General features: G+C 46.2%; 3 protein-coding genes across 3 annotated transcripts in view; 2 read left to right on the forward strand and 1 right to left on the reverse strand.

Moving 5' to 3' along the window:
* The window catches only part of ifi35 (interferon-induced protein 35), a 342343-nt gene that overhangs the window by 81786 nt on the left and 232795 nt on the right, over window positions 1-27762 (forward strand). The gene's annotated exons all lie outside the window — the stretch shown is intronic.
* mylpfa (myosin light chain, phosphorylatable, fast skeletal muscle a) lies at window positions 4630-14241 on the forward strand. Its single transcript, XM_072442736.1, has 7 exons — window positions 4630-4779; window positions 5927-6022; window positions 9562-9637; window positions 10100-10204; window positions 12487-12565; window positions 13175-13223; window positions 13777-14241. Exons 1-7 carry the CDS (start codon window positions 4777-4779, stop codon window positions 13876-13878), a joined length of 510 nt encoding a protein of 169 aa, XP_072298837.1. The 5' UTR covers window positions 4630-4776; the 3' UTR covers window positions 13879-14241.
* The window catches only part of tbc1d10b (TBC1 domain family, member 10b), a 35274-nt gene continuing 24748 nt past the window's right edge, over window positions 17237-27762 (reverse strand). The window contains exons 4-10 of the mRNA XM_072442735.1: window positions 27212-27319; window positions 26932-27038; window positions 26424-26538; window positions 25695-25760; window positions 24116-24305; window positions 23417-23571; window positions 17237-22917 (exon numbers count right to left, since the gene is read on the reverse strand). Coding sequence (XP_072298836.1) covers window positions 22039-22917; window positions 23417-23571; window positions 24116-24305; window positions 25695-25760; window positions 26424-26538; window positions 26932-27038; window positions 27212-27319 — 1620 coding nt within the window. The 3' untranslated portion in view covers window positions 17237-22038. The remainder of the gene's footprint in view (window positions 22918-23416; window positions 23572-24115; window positions 24306-25694; window positions 25761-26423; window positions 26539-26931; window positions 27039-27211; window positions 27320-27762) is intronic.

Raw genomic sequence — 27762 nt, forward strand, 5'->3', positions numbered from 1 at the left:
GACCAAAAAGACCTGCTCCAGACCAAAAAGACCTGCTCCAGACCAAAAAGACCTGCTCCAGACCAAAAGGACCTGCTCCAGACCAAAAGGACCTGCTTCAGACCAAGAAGACCTGCTCCAGACCAAGAAGACCCGCTCCAGACCAAAAGGACCTGCTCCAGACCAAAAGAACCTGCTCCAGACCAAAAGGACCTGTTCCAGACCAAAAAGACCTGCTCCAGACCAAAAGGACCTGTTCCAGACCAAAAAGACCTGCTCCAGACCAAAAGGACCTGCTCCAGACCAAAAAGACCTGCTCCAGACCAAGAAGACCTGCTCCAGAACAAAAAGACCTGCTCCAGACCAAGAAGACCTGCTCCAGAACAAAAGGACCTGCTCCAGACCAAAAAGACCTGCTCCAGACCAAAAAGACCTGCTCCAGATCAAAAGGACCTGCTCCAGACCAAGAAGACCTGCTCCAGACCAAGAAGACCCGCTCCAGACCAAAAGGACCTGCTCCAGACCAAAAGAACCTGCTCCAGACCAAAAAGACCTGCTCCAGACCAAAGAGACCTGCTCCAGACCAAAAGGACCTGCTCCAGACCAAGACCTGCTCCAGAACAAAAGGACCTGCTTCAGACCAAGAAGACCTGCTCCAGACCAAGAAGACCTGCTCCAGACCAAAAGGACCTGATCCAGACCAAAAGGACCTGCTCCAGACCAAGAAGACCTGCTCCAGACCAAAAGGACCTGCTCCAGACCAAAAGGACCTGCTCCAGACCAAGAAGACCTGCTCCAGACCAAAAGGACCTGGCTCCAGACCAAAAGGACATGCTCCAGACCAAAAGGACATGCTCCAGACCAAAAGGACCTGCTCCAGACCAATAAGACCTGCTCCAGACCAAAAGGACCTGCTCCAGACCAAGAAGACCTGCTCCAGACCAAAAGGACCTGATCCAGACCAAAAGGACCTGCTCCAGACCAAGACGACCTGCTCCAGACCAAAAGGACCTGCTCCAGACCAAAAGGACATGCTCCAGACCAAAAGGACCTGCTCCAGACCAAGAAGACCTGCTCCAGACCAAAAGGACCTGCTCCAGACCAAAAGGACCTGCTCCAGACCAAGAAGACCTGCTCCAGTGATAGGTGAAGTTCAGGTGAGGTTCCTAAAGGTTTTCCGTTTTCTGTGACTGAATCCATTTTCAAAGGTTCCTCCTTCACTGGTCCTGGGTCCGTCTCAGGTCAGATCAGAGGAAAAGCCTTTCATCAAACTGATGAGAGCGTGAGAGATTTAGACTGAACTTTGACACAACAAGAGAACAAACAGTCTGGGTGAGGTTTTAAGGGGGCTATGAGGGTCAGAGGTCCGTGGGAGTCTGAGAGGGTCTGCGGGAGTCTGAGAGGGTCTGAGGGAGTCTGAGAGGGTCTGTGGGAGTCTGAGAGGGTCTGAGAAGGTCTGTGGGAGTCTGAGAGGGTCTGAGTGAGTCTGAGAGGGTCTGAGAAGGTCTGATAGGGTTTGAGGGAGTCTGAGAGGGTCTGAGTGAGTCTGAGAAGGTCTGTGGGAGTCATAGAGGGTCTGCGAGAGGGTCTGCAAGAAGAACATGCAGACTCTGCCCAGAGAGATCATGTGATCTGTCTCACCACTTAAACAGTATAATTCAGGAGGATTTATATTTGATTCATTAAGAAAAGTTAATCAAATAATTATTTTTTGGTGACGCTGCAGTGTTCTGGAGACACATTTGGTCTGGGCTGGACACGCCAGGTCCAAGAGGGTCTGGAGGGTCCGGGCTGGTCCCTGGAGTCCGAGGGCCCGGTCTATTTCAGTCTGTGTCAGCTGCGGCATCCCAGAGCTCCAGAGAATGTCCTGTGCCATCCAGAGTAATCCCTGACCAGAGACCGGACCAGAGTCTGAAACTGAGACCGAATCAGAGCCTGGACCAAAGCCCTGACCAGAGACCGAACCAGAGACCCAAATTAAGTCCAGATCATAGTTCCGTTCCTTTCTCAGACTTGTTTTGCCACAGATGCCCTGGGGCAGAGTGGCAGAGGCTGTTTGGTCCTGGTCCAAATATGGTTTGTTTTAGTCTCAAATAATTGAATGTAAAAGGATTAGTTTTTAAAAAAAAAGTTGCCGCTCTGAGCCTGAGCCGCAGCAGCTTCAACTGGAACCAAAATAAACGTTGTCTGTAAAACAATGTCTGGTTTTTGTTTTGTTCTGTTTGTGCTGAATATCGTAGAACCCTGCTGGACGAATGAGGTATTACACCAACATTGTGCTTTCAAAAAAATCTGATTCTAACGTATAACAAAAGTGTTTTGTTTTACAAAATTGTTAGTTTTTGTATTAACAAGGCCCGATCTTTAAATGTGAGTGACGGATACAGTGGGACCTCTGTTTGAGAAGCAATCCATTCATTATAATGTAGAAAAGCTGCTCTGTCGGGATTTTGACGCAACAGTAATAAAACCAGTCGCTCTTTAACGGCGTTTAACAGAGACAACGGTCAGTTCTGTTGTCGCTAACTTTTCCCAAAGCTAAACGCTAGCTTTATTTTGAAAAACATCCTACTATTTTTACTTCAACTCTAACGATAAATCTTAATTAACGACACAACAACCTTAGAGCAGAAAAAAAACATGGATTGTGACAGATAATTAGCAGAATTGAACAGTTAGTACATAGTTTTTGTAAATAAAGAGTCATAAATGTTGCTTAAATATTAGTGCATCGGAGTAAAATAACAATAATTTCCCCGCTATTGCAAAGAAAATGTGCACGCGACACGTTTATATCGGCTGTGACGCCCGGACCGACCATTGTTTGACCGTCGTTCAATTGAATTATACTTTGCCAAATAAATAAATACACGGCCACAAATAGAGTCATATTTAGGAGTTGTATTAATAAACGCTGATAGTGAAGCCTTCGGGCCGAGGGTTTGATTCCCACGTCAAGAGCCAGAAACCCGAGCCACACGTGCGATCATGTGACGTGGCTCCTCCTTTAATCCTCCGGTCAGGGTCCCGCCCTCTTCTTTATGGTGGTGGAATAAAACTTATAAATAAATCCGGTGCCGCTGTCATTTTTGACTCGATCGCTTCAGAAATAACGCCCCGTGCGTAAGAGTCGGCGCACGCGTCGCACGCTAAATCCGCCTCCGTTCTAAAATCGCACGAAAACACAAAGGACTCAGGCGATTTAGAGGCAAAAACGTGACATAAAGTTGAATTATAAACTGTATGAACTCTACAAATGTAAAAGAAAAGTTTCAGTTTCTCTGGTACGAACACAGTTTAAAGCAGAATGAAAGCGAAAGAGCTCCCCCTGCAGTTCTCCTGTGACAATACATGGTTTCCTCCAATTTGTTTTCTGTATTTATCATAATAAAACAGAATAATCACAAACAAAAACAGTTCTTGTTGCCAAATATAAAAAAAAATGTCAAGGGTTTCTCAGGAGAGTTTTCTTCAGGTCGAGTCACAATGCTTTCCAGACAGCAGGGGGCGGCGACGGACACTTCCTGAAAACACATATTTAATCAGGGACGTAAAATAAGGTGAAAATGTTACTTAGTTTCGCTTTAAAGGACAAACGTTCTGCTTTGTTTTCTACAGTTCTCGTTCTTCAAACTTGCTCTTGTTCCTTTGCTTTAGCGCCCCACGTTTTGAAACTTGTTTGTATTGAAAACCACACGTGACTTTCTCTGGGAATTATCATGGGGAAATAAACAAAAGCTAGCTTGCCCCGACACGCTAACGCGAGCGCACGGTTGTGACGGAGGTGATTTGAGTCAGAGAAACGCTCAGAGAACGAGTCGGTGATCTCCACCTTTGACCAAGTTGCAAACGTGTGAAATTGTAAAGTGACGTGACGTGTTTTTGTGAGGCTCAGAGATGGACCAAGACCAGCTCGTAAACTGGATTCATGAAGTGACTGAAGCTAAAGGCAACTGCAGTGTTTGTGACAAGGAACGGCGTTACAACAGGGGTAAAAAGGGGTTAAAAAGAGAAAAAGTTAATTTTGCAAAATAAAAAAAGTCTAGTGACAGGGCAGTGGCAGAGTGGTTATCTCTGTGATCTTTTACAGAGACTTCACGTTCGTCCTCCAGCCGCCGACCTGCAGGATAATCCTTCTGACCGGTTCAACCCATCAGAGTGGAGCAGACACATTTCTCACAGATTATACTATCACTCGAGCCCTAATTGTAAAAACACGGAGGAGCCCGGCCGACCGCAGGAGAACCGACGGCGCTCAGCGGGTTCTAGAGCGTTGGCCAGCGCTTTTAGTCAACTAGCCGACCCGGGAACGCCCTCGTCGACCACGGTTTCGGCCTCTCCGCTTCGCGACACCGTAAAGGACGGAGCCGAGCGATTACGGGGGGCTTAAGCAGGATTCTTCCTTCACGCCGCGACATCGCAGAGCCCAAAAATAACATCCTTGTGGATTTGAGCGCGTGTCCAGTGTCCGAGCATCCGTCCCCCCAAATGAATCTCCTTATTAGTCCCTCGATATCAGGTGCACTTAATACCGAGGCCCGGGCTCTATTTCTGCTCCTCTGAAAGGCGATCCTAGTCCATCACTGCATCCCTCTCCTCCTCCTCCTGCTGCTCCTCCTCCTCCTCGTCTCCTCACGCCGCTCAGAGTTTGTCCCGCTCCAAACTTGAGGCAGGCTAAAGTTAGACCGCCGGCGCCGCTGCTATAAAAGCGTCAGAGAACGCGCTAGAGAACGCGGCTCCATCGGGTCTTTTCATCTAGATCTACCTTAAAAAACCAACCTCTGCTCACGTCTCGAGATGGTGAGTGCTGCAAACCGAGGATTTGAAAGGCGGCGAAAGCGGGAGATGTATCGCGAAAGACGGGAAAACGGTATCGCGATTGTAGTCTTGGAGATCGGCGATGTTTGAAACCATTAAAAAAGGCGAAAACGTTTGCGGTTTGAGGAGGAAATTGTAGCTGACTTGGCGCGTTAGCTTGAGAATGAAGAGAAAGTTGTGATATTTCTGCACTTTTTTGGTTAATTTGATCATGTTTTTTACGCGATTGTTTTTTTATCGTTTAAAAAGATCACAACAAAAAAATGTCCACAGAGACTTGGATCATGAATCGATGGAAAACGTTGGGATTTTTCCGGTCGTTATTGGAGTACTGATTTAAACAATTTATTATAACGCTTAGAAGAGTTTAAGTTTTTGACATGGCAGGAAACGACGATGAAACCTGTATTTTTGTGGTTTGTTTATGGTCGTTTGTGAGGTACATAAAGCTGTTTAAGATCAGTTAATCTTTATTTTAGACGTGGATCCGCTCGTATCTGTAGTTTGTGTTTGCGATTATTAGACTGGTTTAAAGGTGTTTCTTGCTTGTTTCAGTTTATTTCTTATTATTTCGAGACAAATTGTTTGACAATGAGGCAAAATCTTTTTACTTTTAACCTCATGGGCAAATAAATTTTCATATTTTAGGCTAGAAGATGTCATGACCAGTGAAAGAAGTGAAACAATCTACGTCAAAGAAGCAATTCTGGTCAAAATTAAGATGAATATTGTGAATTCAGGTCATTTTGGATTTGTGTTGTTGTTGTTGTGCACTTGACAATCTAAAATGAGAAGTTTAAAAATGATTGAATTAAGTATTTGAGCACATTTTGACTTTCTTAAAATAACATTTGCAGATTGAACAAGTTGTTTTTTTTCTTATTTCAAGTGAAGTCACTGAAAATGCAGATTTTTTTCTTATTTTAAGTCAAACGATATATTCTATGCTTGTTCCTTTGGCAACCTTATTCAAAACTAGAGAAGTAAAGCACTTTTGACAACCCAAACTTAATTAAGTCTGTGACTTTTTCTTTTGGTCTGTTTTTGTGCGTTTATCGTGTCACGTTTGGTAAAGTTCGTCTGTAAAAGGTGATTTTGTGCTGACTTTTCCCTCCGTTTGGCTCATCAGGCACCAAAGAAGGCAAAGAGGAGGGCAGCAGCCGGAGAAGGCTCGTCCAACGTGTTCTCCATGTTTGAGCAGAGCCAGATCCAGGAGTACAAGGAGGTGAGCCGCCCCCTGAACAGGAGGCGCGGGGGTCAAAACTCACGCCCGTGTCCCTGGGCAAGGAAGGGCATCCGGAGTACAGATCCAGTTTAGATGTATTATGCTTGCATCAATATTATTCAACATGTGGAAGATTCATTCCACAAGAGCATTCAAAGAAAATCGTTGGAACTGGTTCAAGTCTGGAGACAGTCCTGGTCCTGGTCCTGATCTGGAGAACAGATCTGGTCCTGGTCTGGAGAACAGATCTGGTCCTGGTCCTAGTCTGGAGAACCGTTCTGGCCCTGGTCTGGAGAACAGTTCTAGTCCTGGTCCTAGTCTGGAGAACCGTTCTGGCCCTGGTCTGGAGAACAGATCTGGTCCTGGTCCTAGTCTGGAGAACCGTTCTGGCCCTGGTCTGGAGAACAGTTCTAGTCCTGGTCCTAGTCTGGAGAACTGTTCTGGCCCTGGTCTGGAGAACAGATCTGGTCCTGGTCTGGAGAACAGATCTGGTCCTGGTCCTAGTCTGGAGAACCGTTCTGGCCCTGGTCTGGAGAACAGTTCTAGTCCTGGTCCTAGTCTGGAGAACCGTTCTGGCCCTGGTCTGGAGAACAGATCTGGTCCTGGTCCTAGTCTGGAGAACCGTTCTGGCCCTGGTCTGGAGAACAGTTCTAGTCCTGGTCCTAGTCTGGAGAACCATTCTGGCCCTGGTCTGGAGAACAGATCTGGTCCTAGTCTGGAGAACGGTTCTGGCCCTGGTCTGGAGAACAGTTCTAGTCCTGGTCCTAGTCTGGAGAACCGTTCTGGCCCTGGTCTGGAGAACAGATCTGGTCCTAGTCTGGAGAACCGTTCTGGCCCTGGTCTGGAGAACAGATCTGGTCCTGGTCCTGGTCCAGAGCACAGAGCGAGGACAGGTCACAAATGTTGAACACACTCTCCAGCGTCTTTAGCGCCCTGGAACCCTCTGCAGTGTCCTCTCTGCGCCCGAGCAGAAGGAGCAGAAGGAGCAGGGCGGTGCGCAGAGGTCGCGGCAGGTCGAGCACAGTTTACTTTGAGAGTGTCGTCGCGATGAGGAAAGAGGAGAACGGCTGCCAACGTGCCTGAGACTGGAGAGAACGCCGTGGGGAGAGTAGGGGGAGGGCATCAGAGGCAAAGGGAGATACGAGGGAGGGCATCAGAGGCAAAGGGAGAGACGAGGGAGGGCATCAGAGGCAAAGGGAGATACGAGGGAGGGCATCAGAGGCAAAGGGAGAGACGAGGGAGGGCATCAGAGGCAAAGGGAGAGACGAGGGAGGGCATCAGAGGCAAAGGGAGAGACGAGGGAGGGCATCAGAGGCAAAGGGAGACGAGGGAGGGCATCAGAGGCAAAGGGAGAGACGAGGGAGGGCATCAGAGGCAAAGGGAGACGAGGGAGGGCATCAGAGGCAAAGGGAGAGACGAGGGAGGGCATCAGAGGCAAAGGGAGATACAAGGGAGGGCATCAGAGGCAAAGGGAGAGACGAGGGAGGGCATCAGGGGCAAAGGGAGACGAGGGAGGGCATCAGAGGCAAAGGGAGATACAAGGGAGGGCATCAGAGGCAAAGGGAGACGAGGGAGGGCATCAGAGGCAAAGGGAGAGACGAGGGAGGGCATCAGGGGCAAAGGGAGACGAGGGAGGGCATCAGGGGCAAAGGGAGACGAGGGAGGGCATCAGGGGCAAAGGGAGACGAGGGAGGGCATCAGAGGCAAAGGGAGAGACGAGGGAGGGCATCAGAGGCAAAGGGAGAGACGAGGGAGGGCATCAGGGGCAAAGGGAGACGAGGGAGGGCATCAGAGGCAAAGGGAGAGACGAGGGAGGGCATCAGAGGCAAAGGGAGAGACGAGGGAGGGCATCAGAGGCAAAGGGAGAGTCGAGGGAGGGCATCAGAGGCAAAGGGAGAGACGAGGGAGGGCATCAGAGGCAAAGGGAGAGACGAGGGAGGGCATCAGGGGCAAAGGGAGACGAGGGAGGGCATCAGAGGCAAAGGGAGAGACGAGGGAGGGCATCAGAGGCAAAGGGAGAGACGAGGGAGGGCATCAGAGGCAAAGGGAGAGACGAGGGAGGGCATCAGGGGCAAAGGGAGAGACGAGGGAGGGCATCAGAGGCAAAGGGAGAGACGAGGGAGGGCATCAGAGGCAAAGGGAGTGTGCAAAAACATGAATACACATTTCAATCGAAACAAAATTTAAACGTTTTTTCAGATAGACTCTTTAAAATGTCAGATCAGAAAGTTCTAAATCACAAAACAGAAGAAAAATTAAGTAAATAAATATTTTCAATAATTAACTGACATATGGATGATTATGTCTTTAAAACTAAATTTAAGCAACATTTCCAAAGCAGAAATGTCAGTTCTCAGCTTTTCTATCACGAAACATGGAGCAAATAGAGCTCTCTCACCAAACAAAAGTATAATTAGTGTCAAATATAGCTGCAGATAAAAGTAAAAACTACTGTAGCTCAACATTCCCGTGAGTATTTGTCAAGTTTAACCTCGAAATCGTCAAAAATGCACACCGCGTGTCATGACGTGCGGTTAAACGTCCAGTAAACGCAGTGAAATCCCGTGTTAAATGTGTTTGAAGCGGCTCTGAGTCGCCCGGAGTGGCTGGTGAGGAGTTGGGCGCATCTGATCGGGAGGAACAGCTGCAGGATCAGAGCCAGGATCTGAATTTAACCCAGAGTCTGAGGCGGATTAAGTCCCGCTCGCGCTCGTCTCCCACTCGATCCTTTCACAAATGTTTGGGTTTCCGATGGACTCAGCTGTTCCTCCTGAGGCGCAGCGATGACTGACGCCTCGCCCAATCCTCCTCTGTCTCCGTCCTAAGTCCTTTTGTAAACACGGTCAGGGCTGGACGGTCGCGCTGTCGATAATGTAATGCTCCACTGGACTTTACGGGCGCTACAAAATAACAAAATACCCCCTAAAAAACCTCTAAAACACACACGAAAAGACCATTTACAACAAAAACAGTGACACTACTAAATCACGAGGTCAAAATAAATTGTTTTGATGTTTTAAAAATGTATATATATATATTTCCAATTTTCAGTTGGATGTCGTTTACTCAAATATGTGCAGTGGCTAAGCTAACTGTTTCTCAGCCAATGCTAACTTTTATTAAAACATAATATGTAAAGAAACAATTTAAAGTATTGACCACCTTATTTTGTACATTAAATCACTTTGTTATTTAAATTAGCTTCATTCTTACATTAATAACCCTCCAAATTAGCATTAGCGTTAGCATTGAGACACAAACACTTCCCTTTCTGACCTCCTCGTGTGTAAAGTCTTTAACATGTCGTCAGTGATATTCACCGTCGTCGTCAGTAGTTATTCATTTCAGTGCGACTCAGCAAGGCTAACGCGGAGCTAGCTAGAGGGTGACGCGTCTTCTCGCCAAAGGACACGACGACAGGAAACTGAGCGTTGAAAAGAGCGTTGATGTGTCACGTTTAATCGCGCGCGTGAATGTAAAAAAGCGAGTTGCATTGGCTGAACGTTGCTCTAACTGCGTTTCTCTGCGTTTGTGCTCAGGCTTTCACAATCATCGACCAGAACAGAGACGGCATCATCAGCAAAGACGACCTGCGCGACGTGCTGGCCTCTATGGGTGAGTGTGTGGCGAGGAGGGCATCAGGGCTAAACGGTTGTAAGCAGAAATGTAAATGTTAAAAGCAGCTGCTAGCGGCAAAATGAGACCTCAAAGTGCGTTGTGCATCGAATGAGTGTTTTGTTCCCCAAAAACCGACAAGTGAGCCGTTAGCATGCTAGTTGTTGTTAGCCTTACCGTGACAACAAAAGTCTGGCCTCTGAAAGTTATGAAAAACTCTTATAAAATCATCGTGGAGGATAATCAGGAAGCTGTATGTACGGGAGGAATGACTTTGAACCGCTGCAAACAGTTTTAAATGAGCTAGTTTTGTTTTTACGTTGTTTAATCTTGTACCGCGCTTTTAATCGCTCTTTTTTCGCGCCTTAACAAAGCAATAACTCTCCCTCTGCCTTCTTCTCCCTCCTTTTCCTTCTCTCTGTCCTTCTCCTCTCTCGTCTTGCTTGTCCTTACATGTTTTAGGTCAACTGAACGTGAAGAACGAGGAGCTGGAGGCCATGATCAAAGAGGCCAGCGGTCCAATCAACTTCACCGTGTTCCTCACCATGTTCGGCGAGAAGCTCAAGGGTAAAGACGCACGCAAACACACGCACGTTCAGGGCCGAACACACGCGTTTAGGGCCGAACACACGCACCTTTAGGGCCGAACACACGCACCTTTAGGGCCGAACACACGCACGTTTAGGGCCAAACACACGCACCTTTAGGGCCAAACACACGCACCTTTAGGGCCAAACACACGCACGTTTAGGGCCAAACACACGAACGTTTAGGGCCAAACACACGCACCTTTAGGGCCAAACACACGCGTTTAGGGCCAAACACACGCGTTTAGGGCCAAACACGCGCACCTTTAGGGCCGAACACGCGCACCTTTAGGGCCAAACACACGCACCTTTAGGGCCAAACACACGCACCTTTAGGGCCAAACACACGCACTTTTAGGGCCAAACACACGCACCTTTAGGGCCAAACACACGCACCTTTAGGGCCAAACACACGCACGTTTAGGGCCAAACACACGAACGTTTAGGGCCAAACACACGCACCTTTAGGGCCAAACACACGCGTTTAGGGCCAAACACGCGCACCTTTAGGGCCGAACACGCGCACCTTTAGGGCCAAACACACGCACGTTTAGGGCCAAACACACGAACGTTTAGGGCCAAACACACGCACCTTTAGGGCCAAACACACGCGTTTAGGGCCAAACACGCGCACCTTTAGGGCCGAACACGCGCACCTTTAGGGCCAAACACACGCACCTTTAGGGCCAAACACACGCACCTTTAGGGCCGAACACACGCGTTTAGGGCCAAACACACGCGTTTAGGGCCAAACACACGCACCTTTAGGGCCAAACACACGCACCTTTAGGGCCAAACACACGCACCTTTAGGGCCAAACACACGCACCTTTAGGGCCGAACACACGCACGTTTAGGGCCGAACACACGCACGTTTAGGGCCAAACACACGCACGTTTAGGGCCAAACACACGCACCTTTAGGGCCAAACACACGCACTTTTAGGGCCAAACACACGCACGTTTAGGGCCAAACACACGCACCTTTAGGGCCAAACACACGCACCTTTAGGGCCAAACACACGCGTTTAGGGCCAAACACACGCACCTTTAGGGCCAAACACACGCACCTTTAGGGCCAAACACACGAACGTTTAGGGCCAAACACACGCACCTTTAGGGCCAAACACACGCGTTTAGGGCCGAACACGCGCACCTTTAGGGCCGAACACGCGCACCTTTATGGCCAAACACGCGCACCTTTAGGGCCGAACACACGCGTTTAGGGCCAAACACACGCACGTTTAGGGCCAAACACACGGACCTTTAGGGCCAAACACACAAACGTTTAGGGCCAAACACACAAACGTTTAGGGCCAAACACACGCACGTTTAGGGCCAAACACACGCACGTTTAGGGCCGAACACACGCGTTTAGGGCCAAACACACGCATCTTTAGGGCCAAACACACGCACCTTTAGGGCCAAACACACGCACCTTTAGGGCCAAACACACGCACGTTTAGGGCCAAACACACGCACCTTTAGGGCCAAACACACGCGTTTAGGGCCAAACACACGCACCTTTAGGGCCAAACACACGCACCTTAGGGCCAAACACACGCACCTTTAGGGCCAAACACACGCACCTTTAGGGCCAAACACACGCACCTTTAGGGCCAAACACACGCACGTTTAGGGCCAAACACACGCACCTTTAGGGCCAAACACACGCACGTTTAGGGCCAAACACACGCACCTTTAGGGCCAAACACACGCGTCACGGAGCTGCAGAAGTGATGGGACATGCTGGGGGTTTTGCGATACCAATACCAAGTCTTTTTTTAATGCCAGTATCGTAATATCGATCCAGTACCAGTGAGTTTTGGTGTAATTACCTTGGCGTCACCATCTTTTCTCCTCCGCAGCTTTCCGCATGAGAATGTATACTTTATTGTGATGTACCGTATTTTCCGGAGTATAAGTTGCACCAGCCAAAAAATGCAGAATAGAGAACAAAAAAAAAAAACATATATAAGTCACACTGGAGTATGAAATGCGGTTGCAAGTGTGAAAATAACAAATAATATCACATATAAGTCGCTCTGGAGTATAAGTATAAGTAAATAAGTGTAAATATAAGTATAAGTCGCACCCGCTTATCATTACTGCACACTAACAGGATACAATGTGAAATTCAATACAAGAGAGGGCAAAACAAGCTTATACGTATCGAACAAGTGACGATATTCGGACAACTTTATGGAAATTAATCCGAAATGTGCTAAGGACATGAAACTGACCGCTCTCTGCTCTGGCTCCAGGCGCTGACCCCGAGGATGTGATCCTGAGCGCCTTCAAAGTCCTGGACCCCGAGGGAACAGGAACCATCAAGAAGGAATTGTACGCACGCTTTTTCATAGATTAGTTTACCTTAAGAAGAATGATAACATGATTTTACCCGAGTTATAACGATAACAGGATAGTGCATTAATTGTAAAATGATTTAACATGAATAATAACATGATTTAAGCTTACTGATAACATAATTTAACCGTATAGATAATGAGAATAACATGATTTAACCGTATAGATAATGAGAATAACATGATTTAACCGTATAAATGAGAATAAAATGATTTAACCGTATAAATAATGAGAATAACATGATTTAACCGTATAAATAATAATAAAATTATTTAACCGTATAAATAATGAGAATAACATGATTTAAACGTATAAATAGTGAAAACATGATTTAACCGTATAGATAATGAAATAATGAAAACATGATTTAACCATATAATGATAATAGTATGATTTATCCTTATAAATAATGAAAATAACATGATTTAACCATATAAATAATGATAATAGTATGATTTATCCTTATAAATAATGAAAATAACATGATTTAACCTTATAAAGAATGATATTAGGATTTATCCTTGTAAATAATGATAATGACATGATTTGACATGAATAATAACAGTAATACTCTTCTCTCTTCAGCCTTGAGGAGCTCCTGACCACTCAGTGCGACAGGTTCTCCAAGGATGAGGTATGAACTCCAGTGGATTCCGCAAAACTAAACCAGGACTAAACCAGGTCTACATGAGAACCAAACTGGTCTTAAACCGGGTTCAAACAAGTACAAGTGTGAACCCTCCCCTAACGTAGACGCGGTTTGGTCCTGGTTTAGTCCATGTGTTTGTCTCATCTATGTAAAGCATTTTAAGGTATCTTGAGATCTTTTGGTCATCAGAATGTTCAAAATTCAAGAATGGAGGCAAAATGAAATAAAAATGAATGGTTTGAAGTCTTTAGAATCAAAAATAGGCAACAACTATGAATTTCAAGGGTACAAATGTCTTAGTTTGCCTTTCTAGGCCAAATACTGGGAGTGTGTGTCATAACGTGCTGTTAAATGTCCAGTAAATGCAGTAAAATCCAGCGTTAAATGTGTTTAAAGCCGCTCTGACGTCATTCACATGTGTCTGAGTGATTTTACTGTAACATTCTGAGGCGAATCCCAGTTTCTCCCGTCAAATCACCCAGTGTTCCACTTCATCTTTACGTTCCACTTCATCTTTGCCTCCTTTTCCCTCCTCCAGATCAAGAACATGTGGGCCGCCTTCCCCCCAGACGTCGCCGGAAACGTGGACTACAAGAACATCTGCTACGTCATCACACACGGAGAGGAGAAGGAGGAGTAAAAAAACGCCCGACGCCAACAACGCCGACGACTCTCCGCCACCTCACCGATGGGAAAAACAAAAAACAACATCTGGAACATCCATCAACGACCTCTCCTCTCTCTGCTCCCGTCGTTCATCCCGTCACACAGTTTCGGAGAACAAAACCCGGAGGACGTCATTCCCGATTTCTGAAGATGTCCTCTGGGCCGGCGAGGAGAGAGGGGGGAGGCGCCCGGAGGAGGAGGCGAGCGACAAGAGCAGAAAGAACCATAACGTCTTCTGCGTCTCTCTCTCGCTCCTCTCCTCCCGAAACTAAACGTCCGCCTCTCCTCTGTACCGAATGAAAGGGACAACTGTGAATAAATCTCTTTTTGTACAAGATTGGAGTGCGTCTTGCGTTTCTGTTTCCTTCAGAGCCAACACCGTAAACTAAGGCCTGGTACTCATGTCCTGTAGAATTTAAAATAATGTACCTCAAATTATATTCAAAGGTACTTTGTTCTTCTCACTTTTCCGCCCACTTTCTATATACAACCAATCATATACAACAAAAATTACCAATGAGATAACAGTAAACAGAACAAGCATCCAATCAGAGATGGGAATGACGCAGAGGAGAGTCAGCCTGAGCTCTGCTCAAATGGCACGTTTCACGTTCAAAAAATATAAATGTGAAAAAAAACCTCCCGGGTCGTCTAAACCCTGACCCATCGCTGTACCCTGAGCTAAACGGCCGTGGCTACAGAGCCGTGGTCAAATAACCTCATGGCTTACCCTAACCTTAACCTTGACCCCGACCCGGAGGGGTCAAATAGCCCAGCAGTTTCAGGAGCCACGGCACAAAATAGCCTAGCAGTTTGGGCCGCGCCCCGCGACTCTGTAGACACTCCCGAGCTAAACACTCCAATTCCCCTTTATTAAGACTCAAAACCATCCGGGGCTCAAGCCCCAAAGCCAGCACCCAGCTCCGCCCATGTAGTACAGTGTAACAGTCTTTTTCACCAAACAGACCTGTAGTACATGTTGTGAAGTTATGTGCATGTTCATTAGTATATTAGAATAAAATAGTCATGAATCTCACTGAGACTCAAACAGAACACTCTTGCACACTTTGAGGTTTCATATATTACGTTTTATTATTCGTCACAGAAGCTTTTATCGTCTTAAAAACACCATGTTTGTCCTTCCACTGAACGAAGACGCAAATGTCTACACCAGGAAAACGCCTCCAATTCACTCTTCTAACTCCATTACAAACTAAATGTAGAATACTTTACTTCTTTTATGATAGTGCAGACTCACGGAAGCGTTTCACGTTTTAACAAGAAAACCATTTTATTTATAATCATTATTTTCACCATTTTGATTTTTCTACACTTTTTCCTTTGACATTTTGGACACTTTGTTTTACGATGTGATGAATCAGGATCTCAGAAACACACAATAATTACACAATGTCACAGTTTTCTTGATTAAACGTGATATAGTTGCGCATTATATCGTTTTTGTGTTGTTTTTTTTACGATAAACTGCAACAAAAATGAGCTGTGATCGATTCAGAAATGACGCTCACGATTTTATTCGGGAATTCCGGTCGTTCCAACTCGTGCGGATGATCAATGTGTAAACAAAAACAACAACAACGAAAGAACACTGACGAGAGCTGGAAACGCCAACACTCATTATTATTTGTTTGTTTGTTCGCTGAAGCTCCCGTTATTTTCTGAATCGGTCGAGATGGAAGAACGCGTTGCATAGATGTGTTGACGTTTGATCCTGAACACACTTAGCATACTAGCATTTTCGCCGCTTCACGTTAAATAATTTAAATTGATCAAAATAACGGCGTCTTTGTTCAGTCTTTACACGTTTTGTCGCTTTGTTCTTCGACGCAAACAACCGCGCGACGCAAACAACCGCGCGTCGCAAACAACCGCGCGTCGCAAACAACTCGCTAGCGTTAGCCCTCGCACACAATGAGATAAGTTAAGATCTTCATTTAAAACCGTGAGACATTCAGTTTCTTTTTTTACAGTGCAGTTTTAAGACCATCTCCCAAATTTCGACTCGATATTTCCTGTTTCAACGCCGCAGGAAACGAGAGTGAAAATGACTTTTAGAAGCTTCGTTTGCTTCGCTTACGACTTTGAACTCTTGGATCAGGTGCGTTAGATTCAAACACTTCAGGCAAAACGATCCGAACAAAGGAAACGACTGGAAACGGAGTCAAAGTCGTTTTAACTTCAGTCTTCTTGCGTTTGCTGTGAATTATATTTCCACTAATACTTTTATTCCGTAAAACCCGAAGCTGAACAAACGGTGAGAGGAAATAAAGCAAACATCGGGCATCGAGAAGTCACCAAAAGCGTTTAATGGATTTCCATAAAGATGATGTGGATTTAGAGGGAAAACGAGGTGAATCCACTCGACTTTAGACGTTATTACGATTAGTTTGTGGTTTTAAGACATTTCTCACATTATTATTTAACTCGACTGATCCACATTTCTGTATTAAACCCACTGAAACCGTCTTTTTCCAGTCGTCCAGGAAACGTAGAAAAATAATCCGCTCCGAAATAATAATAATTAATGATATACTTTTTTTTAAATTAAGCACTTTGTACATAAATACATGGGTTTAATGCTACATTGGCACGACTCAAAACGAGCGGCTTCTTCTGACGCTGCGAAACATGAGAAACACCAGAGGAAATTACCTTATTGTCAATGATTTTTGTTTCAGCCTAAATATGACAAATACTTGAAGTAAATAAATATAACCTACGTAAAAGTACTTATCCATATTGTGAGTTGAAGTCATTTGAATTCTTAGTTTTGCAGTGTAAAGTTGAACTGACAATTTTAAGTGCAAACGAACAAACCAATCAGATCCTTCATTTTGTTCTGACCACAGACCAGACCCCGGACCACAGACCGGACCCCCTGACCACAGACCAGACCCCGGACCACAGACCGGACCCCCTGACCACAGACCAGACCCCGGAGCACAGACCGGACCCCCGGACCACAGACCGGACCCCCGGACCACAGACCAGACCCCCTGACCACAGACCAGACCCCGGACCACAGACCGGACCCCCTGACCACAGACCGGACCCCCTGACCACAGACCGGACCCCCTGACCACAGACCGGACCCCGGACCACAGACCGGACCCCCTGACCACAGACCAGACCCCGGACCACAGACCGGACCCCCGGACCACAGACCAGACCCCGGACCACAGACCGGACCCCCTGACCACAGACCGGACCCCCGGACCACAGACCAGACCCCCTGACCACAGACCAGACCCCGGACCACAGACCGGACCCCCTGACCACAGACCGGACCCCCTGACCACAGACCGGACCCCCTGACCACAGACCGGACCCCGGACCACAGACCGGACCCCCTGACCACAGACCAGACCCCGGACCACAGACCGGACCCCCGGACCACAGACCAGACCCCGGACCACAGACCGGACCCCCTGACCACAGACCGGACCCCCTGACCACAGACCGGACCCCCTGACCACAGACCAGACCCCTGACCACAGACCGGACCCCCTGACCACAGACCAGACCCCTGACCACAGACCGGACCCCCTGACCACAGACCGGACCCCCTGACCACAGACCGGACCCCCTGACCACAGACCAGACCCCGGACCACAGACCAGACCCCGGACCACAGACCAGACCCCGGACCCCCTGACCATAGACCGGATCCCTGGATCGGCCCACAGAGCGGACCATGGACCGGTCTCAGCCGCCGCAGGGCAATCTGACCAGGACCAGGCTGCCACTGACTAAACCAGGACTAAACCAGGACTAAAGCAGGTCTAAAGCAGGTCTAAAGCAGGACTAAACCAGGACTAAAGCAGGACTAAAGCAGGTCTAAAGCAGGTCTAAAGCAGGTCTAAAGCAGGACTAAAGCAGGTCTAAACCAGGTCTAAAGCAGGACTAAAGCAGGACTAAAGCAGGTCTAAAGCAGGACTAAAGCAGGACTAAAGCAGGTCTAAAGCAGGTCTAAAGCAGGACTAAAGCAGGACTAAAGCAGGTCTAAAGCAGGTCTAAAGCAGGTCTAAAGCAGGACTAAAGCAGGTCTAAACCAGGTCTAAAGCAGGACTAAAGCAGGTCTAAAGCAGGACTAAAGCAGGACTAAAGCAGGTCTAAAGCAGGACTAAACCAGGACTAAAGCAGGACTAAAGCAGGTCTAAAGCAGGTCTAAAGCAGGTCTAAAGCAGGACTAAAGCAGGTCTAAACCAGGTCTAAAGCAGGACTAAAGCAGGACTAAAGCAGGTCTAAAGCAGGACTAAAGCAGGACTAAAGCAGGTCTAAAGCAGGACTAAACCAGGACTAAAGCAGGTCTAAAGCAGGACTAAACCAGGTCTAAACCAGGACTAAACCAGGACTAAAGCAGGACTAAAGCAGGACTAAAGCAGGACTAAAGCAGGACTAAAGCAGGTCTAAAGCAGGTCTAAAGCAGGACTAAACCAGGTCTAAACCAGGACTAAACCAGGACTAAAGCAGGACTAAAGCAGGTCTAAAGCAGGTCTAAACCAGAAACAAACTGGTCTGTGGTCATTTGGTTGTGGTCAGTGACAGTTGTCTTCCTGCTCTAAACTTTCTGCTGTGAGTCTAGCACTAAAATGAGTTTGTTCTTTTGAACTTTCAGAACATTTGCAGCTTCACGTTTAGAGTCGGACAAAGCGTCTCTCAAATCTGTGCCACGTTTCACTCTCAGTCTCTCTTTGCATAACGTTTCACTCACTTCTTCATCTTCTCACGCCGTTCAAACTGTCGACAACCGCAACAACTAAACCAACACCAGGCAAAATGGCCATTCTAGAGTTTGTCTGACAAGATTTAGTTTGTAGGCTTTAAATTGAAAATAGGCCCAGAGCGTTTTGTTTTGGGGATTTTAAGGTATTTCTGACGATATTTATCAAGCAACGTTCTAGAAAAGATCATCATTATGTTTAGGCAGATACTTTCAGAATTCAGTTTTAACAACACTTTAAAACCGGTTAAATAATCTACACCTACAAACTAAACCGACTCCATCAGTTTGAGTCATTTTACCTGGCGCCGCTTTTACCTTTTGTAACGTTTGTTTTTTGCAGTGTCCAGCACAAGATGGCGGCGGCGTCGGGGCGTTTTTTTTTTTTTTTTTTTTTTACAGTAACACGGTTCCACACGACATTTAGTTTAGAACAATAAATAAGATCAGTGCCTGCTACGATCGCCACGGCAACACACGCTTCAGCTCAGCAACGACCGACGGGACTCCGTTTGACCCGCTCGGGCGCCGCAGCAACGACCCACAGTACTCCGCTTGACCCGCTTGACTTCACCTCTTGTGTTTTATATATATTTATATTCTTGACTGCTACATTTGTACTTCAAATTGATCTTACTTTATTATCATTTAGTCATTTCTTCTAGTGAAACATGACGTCTGTACTTTACTTTAGTTTTTACAATGAATACTTTTGACTACATTTCAAACTGGGCTGAAAAGTAAAAAGTACTTTTCTTTACGGTTTGAGGTGTTCAAGCCCTAAAACTAAAATATTATTACTTATGAATCATGGATTTACTGGATAAAATAACTGATTTGACCTTTGACGACATGACAATCACTTACATTTAAGGCTAAAATCTGTGTGAAATACTTTTACTTTTTACTCTTGAAGTACATTTTAACCGGTTTCTTCAAAACTACTTCTTTTCATTTAAGGTTTCACTTGAGTACCTTTTTGAACACACGTCTGTACTTTTACTTTATCTAAAGGAGTATCTTTTCCACCAGTTCTCCCAGTTTGATGTGTGTGTTCCAGTCCAGTTCTAGTTTTTTGTTAATTAACATAAAAGACACCGACTGTATTTAAAGATAAAATCATAATCGCGATAAACCCAGAGAAACGGGTCAAACAGAGCGCGTTAAACCCAGAGAAACGGGTCAAACGGAGCGCGTCAAACCCAGAGAAACGGGTCAAACGGAGAGCGTCAAACCCAGAGAAACGGGTCAAACGGAGAGCGTTAAACCCAGAGAAACGGGTCAAACGGAGAGCGTTAAACCCAGAGAAACGGGTCAAACGGAGAGCGTTAAACCCAGAGAAACGGGTCAAACGGAGCGCGTCAAACCCAGAGAAACGGGTCAAACGGAGCGCGTCAAACCCAGAGAAACGGGTCAAACGGAGCGCGTCAAACCCAGAGAAACGGGTCAAACGGAGCGCGTCAAACCCAGAGAAACGGGTCAAACGGAGCGCGTCAAACCCAGAGAAACGGGTCAAACGGAGCGCGTCAAACCCAGAGAAACGGGTCAAACGGAGCGCGTCAAACCCAGAGAAACGGGTCAAACGGAGCGCGTCAAACCCAGAGAAACGGGTCAAACGGAGCGCGTTAAACCCAGAGAAATGGGTCAAACGGAGCGCGTTAAACCCAGAGAAACGGGTCAAACGGAGCGCGTTAAACCCAGAGAAATGGGTCAAACGGAGCGCGTTAAACCCAGAGAAATGGGTCAAACGGAGCGCGTTAAACCCAGAGAAACGGGTCAAACGGAGCGCGTTAAACCCAGAGAAATGGGTCAAACGGAGCGAGTTAAACCCAGAGAAACGGGTCAAACGGAGCGCGTCAAACCCAGAGAAACAGGTCAAACGGAGCGCGTTAAACCCAGAGAAACGGGTCAAACGTGTTGCATCTGAACTGAAGTTTGCCGTGGCGTTTGGACTCGCGTAGCGCTAAGAGAAGATCCTACGTTAACGCTTTACGTATTTACAGCAAACTGAGGCCCGTTCCCACGGCAACGTCTCTGACCACGGGCTTCAATAAAATAAGAATCATCGTAAAAACACAATTTTAAAAAAAGAATAAAAACTGAACTAAAACTGCTGCGATTTCTCCACAGTCCAAACGAAGCGAATCCAGTTTAGTCGAACGGAAGATTCAGTTTGAGCGTTTGGGCCCCGAGCAGCTCTGGACAGAGCGGAATAAACCCGTTCTATTGGTCCTGACGGTGAAAAACAAACTTTAGGAGCAAAAATATTGAGGGAATTGACAAAAAAGTAACGAGTTTCATTGGTTTTCGGAACATTTTCTAGATTTATCGAGACGCGAAAACTCAAAATTGCAATCTGAATATGATTTTTTCTCCTTTAAACTGCATTTCGTGACGATTATTTGTGATTTGTTTGTATTGTGATTTTAATCCTGTTAAGGGTCAAGTTTGTGATAGAAATTCAAACTCGCAGTTACAAAGCAAAATAATAATTCATTTGAATGTAAGATCAGCTTTTCTTTGATTGTAGATAAAGGATCTGACTTATTTCTTCTAGTTCAGAGAAACACATTGTAAAAGCTTTGGATTTGTGTTTTTGACTTTATTCAGATTTGGAAACTTTGTGGAGTCGATTTCACCAGAGAAAGCGACTGTCTGTAACAATCACCTATAGAACTGTTTTTCCCAAATGCTATAATTGTACATTTGTTCAACCGAACAAAGGAAACGACTGGAAACGGAGTCAAAGTCGTTTTAATTTCAGTCTTCTTGCGTTTGCTGTGAATTATATTTCCACTAATACTTTTATTCCGTAAAACCCGAAGCTGAACAAACGGTGAGAGGAAATAAAGCAAACATCGGGCATCGAGAAGTCACCAAAAAGCGTAATCTGTTCCAAAGTGTTCAAATAAAAGTTTTTTGAGTGTTTTCTGAATTTAAATGTTACATCTTTAGGCAGTTGGTCGATCTAAATATCAGCTCGATACGATGGAGATTTTTCAAACTTGCAATAAACTGGACTTGTTTGTTTTGAGCCAACAGGACATTTCAAGTTTCTTTTTGTTCTTTGTTTGTTTTTCCCCCAATTTTTTTACTCACGAGACATTTGGACAAACTCTTATTCAAAGCCTCTGTCCAGTTCTGCTCAGAGGAAGGAAACTTCTGCAAAACAGAAACATCTAAACAGGACTTGAATTCAGAACATTTAGATGTGAGTAGTTTTGAGTTTTCTGACTGCTTAAATACAAAATAAATACTCAGAAATGCATCGCAAGTAAATAATCTAGGTCCGTGAAGTAAATAAATATAAACTAGTCAAACTTCTCCACAGTTTACTCTGAATTGAAGTGAGATGTTCCTGGTTTTTGCAGTTGTTTCCTCTAAACAACGCTAGGCTATGTCTTTAGCTCCGCCCCCCTCCTCAGAGGCTCCGCCCGCCGCGCTCGCGCCGCCATGTTGTTTCTTCTTCCCGCTCCTCTTCCTCTCTCGTTCCTGTCTCTCCTTCTCCCTTTTCAAGCGCTCCTTTTCAGCCTTCTCCTTGTCTCGTTTCTCCTTCAGTCGCTTCCTCTCGTCCTCCTTCTCCTTCTTCTTGTCGTCCTTCGCCTTTTTCCCTCCTTTCTTCGGCTCATCCGCCGTCGCGCTCTGCTCCGGTTTCTGCGCTGCTGCGGTAGTTTCCCTCTTGGTCTCGACGGGACACGGCGGGAGCGGCGCGTTGTTCGCCGTCGGCGAGGGGATTTGCGGCGTGATCTGCTCCGACACGATCTTGGGCGACGGCTGCAGCGCGTTGACCTGGAGCTCGTTCTGCCGGTCGCCCGCTTCCGTTTTGGGACTCTCCTGGTTCGTCCAGCTCGTGGCTAACGGGCTCTGGACGTGCGAGGACTTCGGGGGAGGAAGCGGCGGTTTGTTGCTGGACATTTGCCCGGACGCCGGAGGAGACTGAGGCGGAGACTGAGCGCGGGACGGCCCGGAGAAAGAGGCTTTCTTGGGCTGCGTGTGGAAGGGCGTCTTGGACCTCCTGAAGCCGGGAAGCGAGAGGAGGCTGGAGGAGGCGCGCAGGGGCCCGGGCGGCGGCACCGAGCTGCTCAGGAACGAGAAGGAGCCGCCCGACGCCAGCGACGATGCCCGCCGCTTCTGCTCGAAGATGTGCCGCGTGCCGTGCAGTCGTCGGCCGGGTTCGTGCGTCAGCTCGCCACGAGACTCACGCCACTTCCTCACCTGAACGCTGCACTCACGCTCGATCAGCGCCTCAGTGACGGGGAGGGTCACGATCTGAGGAGAGGAGGGGGGAGGAGAGGAGGGGGGAGGAGGGGGAGGAGAGATAGTGAGGAGGGGGGAGGAGAGAGAGGGGGAGGGGGAAGAGGGGAGAGAGAGCGGGAGGAGAAGAGAGGGAGGAGGGGGAAGAGAGAGGAGAGTAAGGTGGGGGGAGGAGAGGGGGAGGAGGGGGGGAGGAGAGGGAGAGGCAAGAGAGGGGGAGAGAGTGAGGAGGGGGAAGACAGGGGGTGATGGAAAGAGGGGGAGAGGTGAGGAATGATGGTGGAGAAGAAGAGATGGAGAAAGGGGGAGTTCGGGGAGGGAGACAGACAAAAAGATAGACAGAAGAGAGAGAGTGGGAGAGAAGATACGTTGTGTCATCAGAATTCTGTAAAGCGTGAGATGGACCTACACATTTCAGTAGATTCACCAGACATAAAAAGTTAAACGTTCTTAAATCACATGATGTTCTGAACTGTAAACATCTCCGGATCATCACCGTCGGTGGGACTTTTACCTCCTGCACCAGCACCTCCTCACGGATCATGTCTGGGGCGATGTTCCTCAGTCGCTCCATCGTCTCGTACATTCCCTGAACCTCTCGCAGTTTGTCCACCGAACCCAACATCTGTTTGAGGAGCACCAGCCCCACACGGAACACAATCTTCACTCCTGAAAGAGAGAGAACAACCAGATCTTTAGTCCTTAAAGAGAGAGAACAACCAGATCTTTAGTCCTGAAAGAGAGAGAACCAGATCTTTAGTCCTGAAAGAGAGAGAACCAGATCTTTAGTCCTGAAAGAGAGAGAACAACCAGATCTTTAGTCCTGAAAGAGAGAGAACAACCAGATCTTTAGTCCTGAAAGAGAGAGAACAACCAGATCTTTAGTCCTGAAAGAGAGAGAACAACCAGATCTTTAGTCCTGAAAGAGAGAGAACAACCAGATCTTTAGTCCTGAAAGAGAGAGAACAACCAGATCTTTAGTCCTGAAAGAGAGAGAACAACCAGATCTTTAGTCCTGAAAGAGAGAGAACAACCAGATCTTTAGTCCTGAAAGAGAGAGAACAACCAGATCTTTAGTCCTGAAAGAGAGAGAACAACCAGATCTTTAGTCCTGAAAGAGAGAGAACAACAAGATCTTTAGTCCTGAAAGAGAGAGAACAACCAGATATTTATTCCTGAAAGAGAGAAGAACATGTCCCACACTGAGCTTTACCTTCACAGAAGAACATGTCCCACACTCGCAGCACACTGGACCAGGGCAGAGTTCTGGAAAAGATGCACATGAACCACTCGGTCATGTAGAGGATGGGGTCGATCTTGAACTTCTTCAGGTGACGATAGGCCATGGGACAAGTGCGACGCAGCAGCGAGAAGAAGATCTCTCCGTCCAACTGGATGGCCTCCTAAAGCAGGAGAACATGGAGAACACGCCTTTGTAATGGGCTCACATCACGGAACATGAACATAACCCTTTTCCTCTCAAACACCCTGGACCTTTACAGGTGTCATAATCAAACACTTAAAAGTAAAAAAATATGTTCTTTTTTTTTGCCCTGAAACAAGCAAAGGATCATGGTCTATGTAGTTCCTCTGAATTTAGCACTTAATATCATCACTTTCATGTTGATCAGAGGACTTAATATCATCACTTTCATGTTGATCAGAGGACTTAATATCATCACTTTCATGTTGATCAGAGGACTTAATATCATCACTTTCATGTTGATCAGAGGACTTAATATCATCACTTTCATGTTGATCAGAGGACTTAATATCATCACTTTCATGTTGATCAGAGGACTTAATATCATCACTTTCATGTTGATCAGAGGACTTAATATCATCACTTTCATGTTTATCTGAGGACTTAATATCATCACTTTCATGTTGATCAGAGGACTTAATATCATCACTTTCATGTCGATCAGAGGACTTAATATCATCACTTTCATGTTGATCTGAAGACTTAATATCATCACTTTCATGTTTATCTGAGGACTTAATATCACTTTCATGTTGATCAGAGGACTTAATATCACTTTCATGTTGATCAGAGGACTTAATATCACTTTTATGTTGATCAGAGGACTTAATATCACTTTTATGTTGATCAGAGGACTTAATATCATCACTTTCATGTTTATCTGAGGACTTAATATCACTTTCATGTTGATCAGAGGACTTAATATCACTTTTATGTTGATCAGAGGACTTAATATCACTTTTATGTTGATCAGAGGACTTAATATCATCACTTTCAAGTTTATCTGAGGACTTAATATCATCACTTTCATGTTGATCAGAGGACTTAATATCATCACTTTCAAGTTTATCTGAGGACTTAATATCATCACTTTCATGTTGATCAGAGGATTTAATATCATCACTTTCATGTTGATCAGAGGACTTAATATCATCACTTTCATGTTTATCTGAGGACTTAATATCATCACTTTCATGTTTATCTGAGGACTTAATATCATCACTTTCATGTTGATCAGAGGACTTAATATCACTTTCATGTTGATCAGAGGACTTAATATCATCACTTTCATGTTGATCAGAGGATTTAATATCATCACTTTCATGTTTATCTGAGGACTTAATATCATCACTTTCATGTTTATCAGAGGACTTAATATCATCACTTTCATGTTGATCTGAGGACTTAATATCATCACTTATGTTTATCAGAGGACTTAATATCATCACTTTTATGTTGTCTGTTGTGTTCAGTCTGTTTCCCTGCAGTGCGAGCAGAGGCCAGCAAGGGGCAGTGTGGCTGAACTCACCAGGCCGGCGCTGTAGTATCCAGGCAGGTACTTCTCACAGATCTGCACCAGGCACCAGAACGCTTGCTGAAACGCAACAGAAAGTCTCTTAGCTTCACTGTGTAATGGTGTTATTAACGTTGTACGCAGTCATGACCAAAACAACAAAAGGATTAACCACAAAATGATAAAACGAGCTGCGATAAATTATTTAGTTTATCTGGAAATTACCCGAAACTCCCAGGTTAAAGTGTAAACATTTGTAAAATCAATTGTCGTTTTGGAAATATTAAGAGTAATTAGAATAAAGCGTATCGTCTATAATTCAAACTACGGTTGCATAATATTGGAAATTATTTTGATGTGTGACATGGTTGTTAAGTGCTGCGAGATCGATATTATTGAGATACTTTTATATACTTTTGACACCTTCATTTTATTAAAATAAATGTTTATTTTTTAGGTCGCATTCATAATATAATTTGAAGCGGACCAAAGTTGCATCATTGTCTCACGTTCACATTTTAATCAATCTAACCAAATGTCCAGACGCTTCTCCCTTTGGCCTGTGGAGGCGCTGTGTACAATATCAGCCAAAGGAATGACAGAGAAACATGAGCAGAGCTCTGATCAACCTGCCCCACATTCAAAAGAGTAGTGAATGCAGCCGCCGTCAGACTTTCAAAATAAAAACTTATTTTGTACGGCAACATCTCACTGGTTCATCCATCATGACCTCTGACCCCTCACCTCTGCTGGCATGTGCATGAGCAGCACTGCAGCCACAGGAGCCTGGGCCTGACAGTAGCCCTCGTCCGGACGATAAATGGTATAGGCTTTGAGGATCCGGAACAGGTCCTGCTGCCTGAAACACGAAAAGAGAATCTTTATCAGGTCTGAGTCTGGATCAGGTCTGAGACACGAGAGCAGAGTCTGGATCAGGTCTGAGACACGAGAACAGAGTCTGGATCAGGTCTGAGACACGAGAACAGAGTCTGGATCAGGTCTGATACACGACAACAGAGTCCGGATCAGGTCTGATACACGACAACAGAGTCCGGATCAGGTCTGAGACACAAGAACAGAGTCTGGATCAGGTCTGAGACACGAGAACAGAGTCTGGATCAGGTCTGATACACGACAACAGAGTCCGGATCAGGTCTGAGACACGACAAGAGTCCGGATCAGGTCTGAGACACAAGAACAGAGTCTGGATCAAGAACAGAGTCTGGATCAGGTCAGAGACACGATACTTTACCCGTGTCCTCCTCGAGCGGCGAACATCTCGTGGAAGGGAAACTGTCGATGGAGGTCTTTCTCGATAATGTCCAGCCACTTTGCCTCTCCCGGCTCCCTCTCCAGCTCCTGCAGAGGAAACGTGATCAGACGTGTGTCAGATGCCCTCCCTGTGTGTGTCAGATGCCCTCCCTGTGTGTGTCAGATGCCCTCCCTGTGTGTGTCAGATGCCCTCCCTGTGTGTGTCAGATGCCCTCCCTGTGTGTGTCAGATGCCCTCCCTGTGTGTGTCAGATTGAGTACCTCAAACTTCCCAGGGTTGTTCTGAAGCAGTTCTTGGCTGTCAGAGAGAAGCTGCCAGGCTTTTGATCTGAGAGAAGACGGGATGCCCTTCCTGCAGCGCATCTTCACCTGAAATCAGGAGTTAAAGCCAAAAAATTATAATTTGACTGAAAAAGGTTCATAGTAACAATGAAAGCGTTATGGACATATTTTATGTTTTCTACAAATACAAAGACATTTAGATGTTGAGGACATTGGGCCTGACCTAAATTACAGACTTTGATGAGCCCAGAGCCATGAGGGTTAAGAAGATTTAGCCTGTGGTAAGAGGGTACTCCTGATGGGGGGAGCTGGGGGTCCTCCACCCAAACATTTTAAAAAGAGAAGGTCAAATTTTAGCAGTAAATAAATAAAATAATAATAAAGGCACAATGACAAACAAAGTCATGACATAAAAAGTCCAACATGAACATGTGTAGGTTGCAGTGGCACCAGGGCTTGTGTGTAGGCTGCACCAGTAACACCAGGGCATGTGTGTAGGCTGCACCAGTAACACCAGGGCATGTGTGTAG

The sequence above is a fragment of the Eucyclogobius newberryi genome, unplaced genomic scaffold (assembly GCF_026437365.1).
Source record: "Eucyclogobius newberryi isolate DKJ021-1_F unplaced genomic scaffold, fEucNew1.0.hap1 SCAF_13, whole genome shotgun sequence".
Classification (NCBI taxonomy): Eukaryota; Metazoa; Chordata; class Actinopteri; order Gobiiformes; family Gobiidae; genus Eucyclogobius; species Eucyclogobius newberryi.

Bases quoted from the DNA above. Each gene is read 5' to 3' on its own strand.
- mylpfa (XM_072442736.1), top strand. The intron at 10,205-12,486 runs GTAAAGACGCAC...CTCTGGCTCCAG, and splicing joins GTTCGGCGAGAAGCTCAAGG to GCGCTGACCCCGAGGATGTG. The intron at 13,224-13,776 runs GTATGAACTCCA...TCCCTCCTCCAG, and splicing joins ACAGGTTCTCCAAGGATGAG to ATCAAGAACATGTGGGCCGC.